The 13,450-nt window shown below is 39.7% G+C and overlaps 1 protein-coding gene across 3 annotated transcripts in view; it reads left to right on the top strand.

Moving 5' to 3' along the window:
* NOP14 (NOP14 nucleolar protein) overlaps positions 1-9,879 on the top strand; it is a 43,692-nt gene extending 33,813 nt beyond the window's left edge. For all 3 annotated transcript variants that reach the window (XM_074992395.1, XM_074992392.1, XM_074992394.1), the window contains exons 14-19: positions 868-1,021; positions 5,997-6,156; positions 6,608-6,755; positions 7,918-8,036; positions 8,969-9,124; positions 9,523-9,879. In XM_074992395.1, the coding sequence (XP_074848496.1) occupies positions 868-1,021; positions 5,997-6,156; positions 6,608-6,755; positions 7,918-8,036; positions 8,969-9,124; positions 9,523-9,622 (837 nt within the window). In that variant the 3' untranslated portion in view covers positions 9,623-9,879. The remainder of the gene's footprint in view (positions 1-867; positions 1,022-5,996; positions 6,157-6,607; positions 6,756-7,917; positions 8,037-8,968; positions 9,125-9,522) is intronic.
* The last annotated feature ends 3,571 nt before the right edge of the window (positions 9,880-13,450 follow it).

Below are 13,450 nucleotides of genomic sequence, written 5' to 3'. Positions count from 1 at the left end.
CGGGCTGAGGAAATGTTCTGTCAGCCATAAAAATGTTGGCATATTGTGGGCCGTGCATGTTCCCATGGAAGTGCCACTGATTTGGAGGTATAAATTTTCCCCAGATTGGCAGTAATTGTGAGTGAGGACAAAGTAGCATAGCTCGGCCACCAGATGTGCGGTGGCATCATCTAGGATGGTGTTTCCTCAGCCCATTATCTTTTCTTTTTTGCTTTCCACCTCCCCCTCTGTTCACCCCCCTCCCCCCCCGTTCCCTCCTAGCGCAACTCCTTGCTTTATATTTCCCTAGGATCTCAATTCTGCTCCATAAATCTGATGAAGTGGGAGCGTTTGCTTTGTTGTGTGGCATTATATGAGGTTACTGCTACAACATGCAACACCGAAACTTGGTGGAATAATGACATGCAGAATTACTTTGAAATCCAGTGGTTATTTAGTTCCTTTCTAAAAGTGAATGAACTGTAGGACCTAAATTTAACAACATATCAGGGAACAAATTATAGAGATCACAGAAACAAGGCAAGATTATAAAAAGGAAGTAATACCTTTTGCTCCTTAGTGCCCTCTAGTGGCTAAAATAGTTTTGGCGAGGTTTCTACTGAATGTTGTATATCTTCCTTCCACTGAGGTAAGGTTTCAGATTTTATTGAGGAGAAACATGTTTTAAAAATGACCCTGGTAAAAAAAAACAAAAAAAAATCAACTTGCTTATTTTTAAAAAGCTGCTAAGAATGACCTGTTGTACCTATCATACATTTTTGTGAAACTAATTAAAATCTTGCTATCAGAGGTTATTTTTCCTTGGGGCATAAATCCTTAATATTTATACTAATATGTTAATGCAAGGATTTTTTTATTTTTTGTTAGTGTCAAGTCATGACGCTACAGGATGTCGTTAAGGGATTGTTTGTGTGCTGTTTGTTGCTGGAATACGTATCATTGTCTCAAAGATTTGTACCAGAACTTATCAATTTCCTCCTTGGAATACTTCACTTAGCTATACCCCAAAAACAAACACAGGGTAAGTTTGCTTGGAGTGATCAATATGAATGTGCATTTGTTTTTATATCTTGGACTTCATTGCAATTAAAGATTACATCTTGAGAGCTTTATGTTTCAAATGAAAGACTAAGTCTTCTTCTAGATAAATCTTCTGAGCTCCCAGATACTGCAGTTCTCAGGAGAATCACCAGACAGAAGTGGCCATCTGTACATAAGACTTCTTCCATACTCCTTCCCAGCCCCCATGGCAAAACAGCTTGGTCCCGCAATACAGTGCATCAATCTGGTAAAGTTAATCTCCGTGGAGTAGTGAGCTAGCCATTGATGCTTCAAAATACAGCTGATGCTATGCACGCCTAATCTTACAGTAAACAAAATGCCAGAGGAGCTGCAGTGGGGCTGCCATGTGATCAGAATACAAGGAGCATGATGGCCATGAAGCTGATATTCTCGCTCCTAGCATACTTGCCAGGATTTGCCTCCCCCCTCATATAAGCAGAGGAGACAAGCTGGCCAATAACGTAGAGCAGTTTTCATACTTAGCACTTTGTGACATCATGCCATGTCTACACTAGCCAAAAACTTCGAAATGGCCATGCAAATGGCCATTTCAGAGTTTACTAATGAAGTGCTGAAGTACATATTCAGCTCCTCATTAGCATGTGGGTGGCCGCGGCGCTTCAAAATTGACGCGACTCGTCCAGACGGGGCTCCTTTTTGAAAGGACCCCGCCTACTTCGAAGTCTCCTTATTCCTATGAGCAGATGGGAATAAGGGGACTTCGAAGTAGCCGGGGTCCTTTCGAAAAGGAGCCCCATCTGGATGAGCCTCGTGGTGGAGAGCCACATCAATTTCGAAGTGCCGCGGCTGCCCAGACGCTAATGAAGTGCTAAATATGTACTTCAGCACTTCATTAGTAAACTTCGAAATGACCATTTGCATGGCCATTTCGAAGTTTTTGGCTAGTGTAAGACGTAGTCCATCTAACGAACACCCTGTAGACGCTTTAATTTGGCCTTTACTGTTTGCTCATGATTTCCATTCAAACCTCTCTCTCTGGGAACTTCTCCTCAGTGCCCCATTTTTAGGTACAAAGATGACATTTTTTTCTTTGTCAAGGAATTTAGTGACACTAATTCACCTATAAGGGGATGTGGAGAATTGTTTTCAGATTATGGAATCAAATACTTGCTTCCAGTACTTTCTCCTGTGTTCATACTTCAATATGATTCATGGTCTGTAAACTGTTAACCAGTGTGAGACTTCCTTTGTGCAGTTTTATTTCAAGTTTATCTCATTTGGATTTTTACAAAGTCCAACTCAGATTTTTATTTGTTTTCAAAAGCATTTGAATTATTTTAAGTACAAGTAGTGCTAGTTTCTAATTATGTGTCTAGTGAGGGAGAGTTAAATAAAATGTCTGTTAGCAGTACATCAACACTCATCTATAGTAATATTAATTACTTTTACATAGACTGTCAACGTTTTTGTGTGAAAGATTTTAAATCTTTGGTAATTGAAGTATATATAAAATTAAACAATAAAATCAAATAATCTTTTAGACATTCACATTAGAACTATTGGGATACTTACTTTGCTGTGCAATTCATTGTGGCTTTGGCATGTGCCTGCCAAATTCTTTCTTCATGTGATTGTCCTGGTAACTTAGTTATTGATTCAGGATATTTTAAAATGAGTACGCTCCTAAGCTTGTGATACATATTGATATTGTATTATACCAGTATATTCTTTAGCATTTTTAACAGGTAATAATATAATTTACTATAACTCCATTACTTTAATGTTGAGAGCGTGATCCATCTGCCTTGTGTGTATGTGTGGAAGTGATGTAGAAAGACTGAGAGATCATGTCTCAAATGCAGATTCAGCTCTACTTAAGGCTTTGAAAACAATTCATTGTTCTTTCTTTGGGGGAAAAAATGTAATTTTTGGCAGGTAACCTTTTGGTAAAATTGATCAAATACGCAATAAGAATAAATGTTGTCTGCCATTCTCTTAGAAATGAATAAGAAATGTAATTTAAACATTCAGACCTGGATCCTTTGGATAGTCGTGCACCTACTTTACTTAACTACCATGAATAGTCCCATTGACTTGCTTAACTTTACTACTGTATGTAGTGTCAGTATGTACATGAGCATTTGCAGGATTGCAGCTGTAAAATCAAAATGTCTGTACCTTCTAAGTCATCTTTGTCTTTGCTAGGGCAGAGATTCTTGTGCATATATATAAAGAATATTTGCATAAATCTAAATGTAATATATAAATAATTTAATATTTTCAAATTTTATTGCTAAAAGGTTTTGAAATGAGCTTCATTATGAACTTCCTGGGCTTAAAAACTTGTTCATTGCAGGGGTATGCAATTTATTTTCTTTATCAAGATTGGCACTTTCCAAGGGAGATCTAGTTTAGGACAGGGCGATGGCGAATATTGGCTTAAAGCCAGTGTAAACTCAGAAGCTAGGAAAAAGAATTGCATCATTATCCAGCAAGTTCAGATAGAGTGATTTATTTTTTCTTCAAATTTTGGATACATCCATTCAGACCTAAGGAACAGTTTTGGTCTCTCTACTATGTCAAAGTTGAATTTCTGTTACAGAATGCTACATAACCAAATGGCCTTAAACTGGAAATCTGCAACTTTGCATGCTCCAAGCCAAACAAGCTGCATTATTGTCATTTTCATATAAGCAAAAATCTTTAACTTTTGTTTATAGAAAATATTAAAAAATAGAGTAATGTCAGATAACTTCCTCAACAAACTACCACATCAAAATGCATACAGACATTCCATTGTACATATATTCTTATTTATACCCATTGCAGTTTTAATTTCATTTAGGTATGTGCAAATAAAATCTATGACTCTCTTGTTACATAAGGCAATAATTTGACTTCGTAACTAAAACTAAGTGCAGTGCTGTATGCATTAATGAAGCAGATTTTTGCTAGAAAATACCTTAAACTGAAGCTAATTAGTTTTTCACTAGGCAGTAGAAACTATTATTTTACCTGGTAAAAACCAAATCTGATAAATACCATGTCATCACAGTTTTTTAGGTGATCACAGCTAAGGCTACATCTACGCTATGAGATAAATTCGAATTTATTATGAATTTTTGTAACTCTGGGTTTCATAAGTTTGAATTTCTCTATCCTCATCTCCCCACATGCTCCTCACAAAGTTGACTTTTATTGCATCCACACTCAATTGGAAAACATCGACTGTTGCAGGAATGCATTGTGGGAACCTATCCCAGGGTTCCCTCATCCCCGTAGCAGTCGGTGTATGTTCACTGGTATTTGACATCATATTCCCACATGGCATTGCCATCATTCCCATCCTGTGGTAAGCCAATGTCCATTTTTCAAGTGGGAAGGAAGGAACAGTAGGGCATCAACCAAGATGGCGAAGTGAACAAAAATCTTTTTCTTCTGTTACTGAATTATCCAGGATTTTATAAAAATCAGTAAGTGTGTGTCTTCTCAGCTGGGCGTCCACGGGCTGTCCCACCTCCCTTGATTGCATCTGATCCCTGAATATAATACAGGGATGATGAAAAGCACAAAAGAGTAGATAGTAAAGATTTGGAAAAAAGAGAGTTGCTGAGTAAATGGTTTTTGGGTTCCAAATCCACTATACAGCTTCTGTGCACAGTCTGTATTCTCAGCTAGTCTTCCATACATTCTTCCCTGTGTGAAAGGGTGCAAAATTAGAAGAAAGAATAGAAAAAAAGATTCGGCTTTCCTCTTCACTACACAGAAATTGCTAACACAGGGGATGGCAGCAACTCCTCAAAAATCTTAGCCATCGGGGGAGACTTCCCCCCAGCAGCAGCTAGCCCCACGGAGAACTTGTTGGGGGCATGGGGAGGTTTCCGTGGAGGGCCAGTTGAAGTAGTCCCCCCATGTGGTAGAAAGGCCTCTGAAATTCTTTCTCACCCTTGGAGCCCTAAGCATGCACAAGCCAGGACATGGTGCTGCCTGGCAGCATGGCCAGCACCGAATGGCAAGCACAACCTTTTATTGGATGAGAGGTTAGCCACATGATGTGGTTGAGCATGGGAAAGACCCCGACTGCATGGCTTCTGTAATGTAATGTAAACCACTGAGAAGAAGTTTCTGGGCCTCTTATGAAAGCATGACCCCCACAGCAGCCTTGCTGCCATGTGATGCAGCGGAGCAGTGACTAGCTCCAGGTAGTGAAGAAAAATATACCAGGAAAAGAGAACCACAAACTCCATGCTGGGGCTATTTGTAATGGGTAGATGTGCTCACAGTGCTAATAGCAAAGAAAGGCAGACGTTTCTTAGCCTCTCATACAAACATGAGCCCACAGCCATGGGCTTCCTGGTTCCAATTTAAAAGTCACGGTCTTCCAACAAAGTTGCTTAATTGCTGTGCACCTGGAGAGCAGTGGCCAGAGTGGAGCACTGCGGAGCATTGTGGGTTACATATGGGACACCTCTGGAGGATAATAAATTTGATTTTAAGCCATGGCACTTCCATGCTGGCTTTTATTCAAACTTTTAAATTCGAACTTAATGCTACACGCAACAGGTACCAATGATGATATATCAATACTAGTGCTCCCTAAATGAAGCTAATGGTATTTTCAGTTAAGACAGTCACATGATAATATTGAGCTAACGGCCTTAAATTCAAATTTATCTCGTAGTGTGGACGTAGCCAAATTAACCTTATCAGTGAAGCTTTTCCTGATGCCGCTATCCTTGCTGTTTCAGAAGTTCCCTCTCCCAGCTGATCTCTGTGGTCCCACCATCTTCTCTCTGACTTCAGTACTGGCCACGTGTTGCTGAAAAAAGACTACCATTGTGTGTTTATTAAAATGGCTTAATTTTAGTTAGGAATCTTTATAACTTTTCTATAAATCCACTTTTTTCTGTCCCAAGATTTAACTTTTAATTTTGAGAACGAATCTGTATATAACCATTTGTGACTGTTTTTAGGCTATACTCTAGTGCATCCTTTCAGACCAGCGGGGAAAAATTCAGAATTACTCTTGGTCTCTGATAAAAAGGATATGGATATCTGGAAAAAGCAAAATCTACCACTCAGTATTGTGACTAGATTAAAGGAAAGCAGCAAAACGGAAATGAATCATTTCAGGTACATAAAGAATATGTAGGGAAAAATTCCAAGTTATTTCTTTTGTAACTTCAGTGACAGCATTCTACTAGGCCTGTTAACATGCTAGGACAAAAATTGAGGGTGGACAACTGTAATAATTATTTTCATGATAAGGTTCTTGTAACATTAAATAATGAAATATATAATTCTTAGTGCTTGGCGCTGCAAAGTGGTCAAATAAGTATATATTGGGCGGATGACTTGTAAGGCTGGCGCACAGTTAAATTTTGACAAAGGTGTAAGAAGCAGAAAACAGGATGTCATTAAAAAGGCTTGATGTGTCTCATTAAAATAGGTGACACTATCAGCTCTTCCTATAACTTGTTACAGTTTGAAGCTCTTAAATCTTTCATTTGCATATGTTATTCAGTTATTCAGTAAAAGGATTACAGATAAGATTTTAACATAGCTGAATACATCTCTCTAACAGGTTATCATGTGTAGCAGTTTGTTTGGATCTCATTAAGAAATCTGCAGCTCTCTATGGATCTTTGTCATCCTTCTGTGAAATAATGCAACCCATCAGAGTGCTTCTTACAGAACATATGTCTGTTACTGAATACCCTAAACAAATGCAGGTAAATGTTCTCTAACAGCCTAATTGTAGATATAGAAATCAGTTAAATTCTGAGCTCTTAAGATGTGCTAACAAAAATGTAAAGCTAATTTAAAAATAAAATACTTCTTCAAAGGCCAAACATGGTATCTTTTTATGGTTTTATGTGCAGAAAACTGAGGTATACATCTGCAATGTACTCGACTGCCACACACTAAATACCTATCTGGTCCCTACTGCTGCACGTTAAAAGTTCTGTAAGGCACATTGGTCTACTACTGTTATGCTGTAAATTCACATCCCACCTTGCTGTGCACTACATTGGTGTATAGACGAACTCTTAGATAGTTGAAGATTAGATTGGTGTTTCTGTAGAAAAGTTGGGGTGTGTATATAATATTTTGAATGGATATGTTTCCTGGTACAGCCAAACCTGCCTTTTTAAGTGGTATACCTGCCTTTTATAGGTATAGCATTCTGGCAGTGCTAACTGTTCCTGAGGCTCTTAAGTGAATCTGTCAATCACTGGTGCATCAAAGAAATATATATAATGTTGTTACAGAAACCGTAGGCACTGGTGCCTTAATGAAACCAGTATAAATACGTATTGTGAGCTTTACCAGCAAAAGTTAGTTAATTCGTAAGAAGCACAAGATAATCTGAATGGAAACTGACTCTCTTTTGCATAGTGAGGATGGACCCTCCTATTCGGCACTAGCAGCCTCTCTAGCAGAAGAGACAACATGAAATTTAGAGAATAAGATGTAATGTAGATGGCTGGAAATGCCTTGGTGGAGTCACAAAATGTGACCCTTAGTGCAATGAATAATCAGCCTCAGTTTTAAGTTGAGAGAGTGGAGCTGAGCTAAACTAGGGTTAGTGAATTGCTTCTTAATCATGCCAGCCTGGAATTTTTTCTCTTTAGCCACAGATTCTTTCCTGCTGTCCATCACATCACCTCTTGTAGACTTTGGAAAGTCTTTTTAAACTAGCCAGACCTGAAGGCTTAAAACACTTCTGGACTAGCAAATATCCTAATGTTAACTGTGATTTCATTGAGAGACACAACACTTTGTTGAGTAGCCCTTAGGCAGGAAAATGTTCTTGAGACAGTCAAAAACTGATTGGTAAAATGAGATATCTTTGATTAGCTTTTAAAATCCTAACCTCATTTGCATTTTCAGGAGTTGTATCAAAATGCTCTGAAAGAGATAGAGGACAAAGGAAAACACTATACTCCATTGGTGTGTGAGAAAAAGAAGCCTATGCCATTGAAACTGTACACACCCAAAATAGTAAAAGTGTAAGTACAGTAATCCTTACAGAAGTGAAGAAAGCAAAACTGCAGGTTAGTCATTAAGGTAGAATGGAGGTAAACTGCAGATAACGTCACCTATTTTAATGAAATACGTCTTTGTCATTCTTTCCTAAATTTTCAAGAAGGCTTCTGGAAAATAGATAAAAGAAAGAGAATGAAGTCACCTCTCCTCCAGTAGGTGCACACCATGCAGAGAGGATGGACTACTCTGAGAAAAGGAAGGAGGAATCCTGAGAAATGGAGGAAGGATTGTCTTGTTTTACCATTAGAGCATGGGTGTCCAACCTTTTGGCTTGCCTGGGCCGCATTGAGTGAAAAGGAATTGTCTTGGGCCGCATATAAAATATATAATATAGTTAATGTATATAAATCACATAATAATGTTAAAAGTTTACGATCTTGTGGGGCTGCATTACTAGCTGTCCAGGGCCGCATGTGGCCCACGGGCCGCGGGTTGGACACGCCTGCATTAGAGTATAGGACTGGAAGTCAGGATCTGAAGCCTATTCCCAGCTCTTATTCATTTCTCTCTAATAGGTTCATAGATTTTTAACACCCAAAGGGACCACTGTGAGCATTCTGGATTTAGCAACCATATATGGTTTTCTTAGCCTCTGTACTTCTGAATGTACTACTGTGTGTGGAAGCTTGCTGTCTATTGGCTCTGTGGAAAATGTTATCTACCTTTAATCTAAATTATGTAATGTAGCTTGGTGCTTTTGTTGTGGTATCTTACAAATGTGTATTTATAGGTGATACTGTTAAGCCCTTCATACTGAGAGTTGCCATAGGAGTGTGCAGAGAAATAGAATATCCAGAAGTAGCATCTATATTAAAGCTACTCCCTGTAAAGTTACAGAAGAGTATACTTGACATAATATTTTATGCTGGTGCATACATGTACATTCTGATTTCAGCCTGGAGTTTGGGAGAAAACAGGGCGGCAGTAAGGAGGAACAGGAAAGAAAGAGGTTGATTCACAAACACAAACGTGAATTTAAAGGAGCTGTTCGGGAGATCCGCAAAGATAACCAGTTCCTGGCTAGAATGCAGCTTTCAGAAACTATGGAAAGGTAAAATATAGTTGTTTTTAACAGTAGTGGGCTTTCTCTGTATGCTGAGCAATGTTCACTCTTGGTCCCCATCAGGACCATCGTGCTGGTCAACTATATGTTGAGGTCAAAAGAATTGTCTGACATTTGGTAGCAACTGCTACAAGATTTGCAATCAGTTACTCAATGTTCATTGCTCATCAACCTCTGTATATTTTGTACGTGTTGGCAGTTTGCTGTTTCATTCATATAGAATACATAATGTTTAAGTACCATAGATCTGATCTTTTTAACTTAAACTGCAGCAGACAGTTGGTGTTTCACAAATTATCTTGTTAGAGATATTTAAATAAATTGTTTTGCCTATTTTTACCTGACATTGTCAGAATGAAATTTCAAACATGCTTTTGTTTTTATAGGGATGCTGACAGAAAAAGAAAAGTGAAACAGCTTTTCAATAGCCTTGCTACACAGGAAGGTGAATGGAAGGCAATGAAGCGGAAGAAATTTAAAAATTAGACAGTGACATTCTACAACAAGAAACCCTGGGACATTTTATATTTTACCTGAAATTAAAAATATTCAGATGGGTTTGGAGGAGACTTTATATCTAGGTGCATTCCTTTTGTGGAGAACAGGTGCCTGTTAAGAAGAGTCTGAAAAAGAGTTCTGATAAATTGGTTAGTTGGCTTGTAAAGAATTATCTAGATTTTTATGTGCAAATAAAGATAACATCCTTTTTTTAATTTGGTGTACTTGGTATGGTGTCATTGGGAAATATCGGTGAATAAATGTTCAGAAAACTGCATTTTTGATAGGAGCTTCTTATCAAGAGTTTATATTGTGGTCCATTGTATGGGTATTCTAAAAACAATCAAGTAACAGGCATGGACTATTGCATATTTTTGCTATTGCAAAATTGCTGTCATTGAACTAGCATCACAACTATATAATACTTGCAGTTCAAGCAGTAATGTTTTAATTAGCCTTTAGCTTCAGGAAAGTAGGATTCCTGTACTTCAGGATGTAAAGCCCAGCGTCAATTTATCAGTTCAGTAATTGTTGACATTTACTTCATATATATTGAATCTTAATGTTAACCTCAATTTACTGTTTTAACACTCTGGCTATGTCTAGATTGTCAAGGACTGTTGGCAAAAGATACGTAAATTGCACAACACATTTGCATATCTTTTGCCGACAGTTCTGTTGGGAGAGGTTTTTCTAGCACTTGGCCTGTCCACATGGGCCAAATGTCAGAAAATCCCCTTTGCTGAAACATCCCTTCTTCCTCGTGGAATGAGGTGTACAGGGATGTCTACAGAATGCTCCCAACCAGCAGATCTCTTCTGAAAGATCCACAGTCTGGATGCGTGCTCTGCTGATAAAATTTCTGTCAGATGTGTTGTTGACAGAAGGCTGCAGTCTAGACATAGCTTCTGTGTAACATGGGTCAGTTAAACAGACAAGCTCAGCATCTTCATAGCTATCTTATTTTCTCTTGTTCCCGAGTGTGCCATTTAAGAGAGGTAAGGGTATTACATACTGTCTCTCTGGCCAGGAGTGAGCAGAATGCAGGCAGCTTTCTTTGCTTACTCCTCTTTCTCTCCCCTACCCCAGTCCCTTTGCTGACCAGAGTGAAATGAATGCAAGCTCATCAAGCAGTACAAAAAGCCTAAGTTCCCACCCAAGCCTGCTGCGTGGCTCCTGGCTGAAATCAGGAGCCAGCTGGGTTAGAATCAGAGTTCCTGAGACACTGGTTCTATTCTTGGTAAGAACAGAACTGCAGTAGTGAATGCAAAAGATAACAGTGAGCAGTCACAGTGCTTGCTTGCCTCCCTTGGCTTATTCTTCTCCTCTCACTAGCTACAGAAAAGCTACCTCTGGTGCTATTCTCCAGGCTCTGCCCCTCACGCACACTCAGCCACATTGATTGAAAAGGTACTTCAACTCTTCTCTCACCATCTTGGTCTACCTATTTTTTGCTCTACCAACAGGAATGCAGAGGGGTATCTAGCAGATCCAAAAGCAAGGCTGGGAGCTTCTGCAGCACTTTTTTCAAATTCCTTGAGACAAGCAGGCTTGGGGTGGTGGACAGGAAAGGAAGCTCAGAAGACAATTGCTGCAGATTTCATCATGATCTGCCCTCCACCTCACGGGTTGCTGTATTACAAAGGCTGGGAGGAGCTAGCCTCCTTGTGACACCACTAGACACAAGGCTGCTCCGGCAGGGGTAGGGCTGCTGCCCCATGCACATTCAAGTTAGCCTAGTGCAGATACAAACAAGTGCTGCACTAAGCAGCCAGCCATTTTAAAGGTGTGTCGGCTGTGCTGCATGTCCTCCTCTTCTAACTGCTAAGTAATCTTAGCTCATGTTTATTTGCTCTTTAATATTTGTGAGGGTGGCAAAGTCTCACAAAACTTTAGTGAATTTCATAGTTATATTTATACTCTCAAATCCTTAGAGAAACATGAGAGAAATGTTATGTACTCATAATTATTTGCATAAACCATTCAGTGCACACACAAACTCAAGCAAAGATTTGCTAGCAATTTTTGTGTTTATAGATCTATTCTGCTAACATTCATCATTTAATTATACTCTTGATAGTGGTTCTTTTTAAAGGTATGTAGACCAAAGTGGTAGTGAAAAATTGTTTAAATAGATTGGGCTACTGTTTTTTTGTTTTAAGTGACTATGGACTATTGATTCAGTAGAAATTGATTCAGTAGTGGCAATTCTATTTTTTCTGGTTTGGTTTTTTGTCCTCTCTGGTGAGTATTTTTTTAAACTGCCTGTCATTACTTGGCCTTTCGTTTTTCATCAAGCCTGAGTAGGAGCAAGTACAGTGATTTCTGAGCCTTCCACATAATTGGGGGCAGGGTGGTGGCAGAAGTAAAATCAATTACCCAGTGTTTTATTTTTTCTTCATAGTGGTTTGATGTTCTTGTTACATTAATTACAAAATATTCACTGTCTCATGGAAAGGTTCAACAGTATTCCTTAGAAAAACATTTAATGCAAATATATCAAAATAACCTCTACAGTATTACATGGCTTTACCGTAGACCCCTGAGTTACGAGTAACCTTGCGTAAGTCAAATTTTGTGCGAGTTAGGGGGAGCTGGGAACCGGGCGGAGGGCCTAGCTTCTGGCTCCCCTGGGTTTCTGAGAGCCAGGAAACAGACCAGTGCACTGATTATTTTCCTGTCTCCTGCAAGTCCACAGGAGCAAAGAAGCTGCTGCAGCGGCGTGGCTGTCTATCCTTTGGCTCCCTCAGCTCCAGAAAGCTGGGGAGAAGCCACGCCATCGTCACTGTCTGCCCATCCAGCTGCCCCCAGCTGGGGGAGCCAGGCAGACAGACAGCCACAGTGTCACAGCTTCTCCCTGGCTTCCCCTCGCCAGGGGCTGGAGTGGGGAGCTGGCAGAGGAGCTACGCTCTCCCCAACCCGTGGGAACCACAGGATGTCAACTCACGTTAAGCGCGAGTCAAAAGATAGTTGAGATGGTCAGGAACTATCATGGTAGTTGTCGAGAAAAGTCCAACCCCAATTTTTAGAAACAAAACAACTCAAACACATGAAAAAGCAGCAAAGGTAGAAAGTCCAGCTTCTGTCCGTGGTATTTATTCTTATTTGCAATCTTGCTGCTGAAGAAACAGGAATAGCACGTTGTCTTAACAGCTACTCTGGGTCCATCTAAACAGCAGTAACTCCCTCTCCCCATGGGGCTATAAGTAGCTGTGTAGACGCTCGCACTCCCTCTAGTGCCTGAGTTCCAGCAAACTCCTACACTGCTGTTTTTAGCCCAAAAGTGTAAGCCCAAGTCAGTTGACCCATTCTGAGACTCACTGCCGCAGGTCTTTGTTGGTAAATTTGTATCAAGATCAACTGCAGGGAGGTGAGAAAAGAAGGCATAAATGTAGGAAGTATCATGGAATCATAGAACACTAGCACTGTAATTGTGGAAGAGAAATGGTTGCCAGAGGGAAGCAGCAGGAGCTGCTGAGAGACCATGAGAGAGAAGAGGTTTCTGAGTAAAAGCAGAAACAGCTGTTGATAGTGTTGGAGGGACCACTGGGAGAGAACTTCTATGAGTCAGAGTTTGGCAGCCTTCTTAGATTCCAATGTGTAGCATGTAAATATTCATTCAGCAAGAAGGGCCTAGGTTTGGATTAGATTAGTTCTGTGGCAGAAAATAATTCCATTACAATATGAACTGTGCTGAGAACTGTAGATTAAACCAGGGTTAAGGTTGATGCAGGAAACAACAGAAGGAAGGACGTGCACATTGAAAGAGGGGACCAGAATATTTCTGTAGAAGGCAGTTTACTGGGAGAGACCATT

The sequence above is a fragment of the Carettochelys insculpta genome, chromosome 4, assembly GCF_033958435.1.
Source record: "Carettochelys insculpta isolate YL-2023 chromosome 4, ASM3395843v1, whole genome shotgun sequence".
NCBI classification, from domain to species: domain Eukaryota; kingdom Metazoa; phylum Chordata; order Testudines; family Carettochelyidae; genus Carettochelys; species Carettochelys insculpta.
This window is presented reverse-complemented; position numbering and strand designations above follow the sequence as displayed.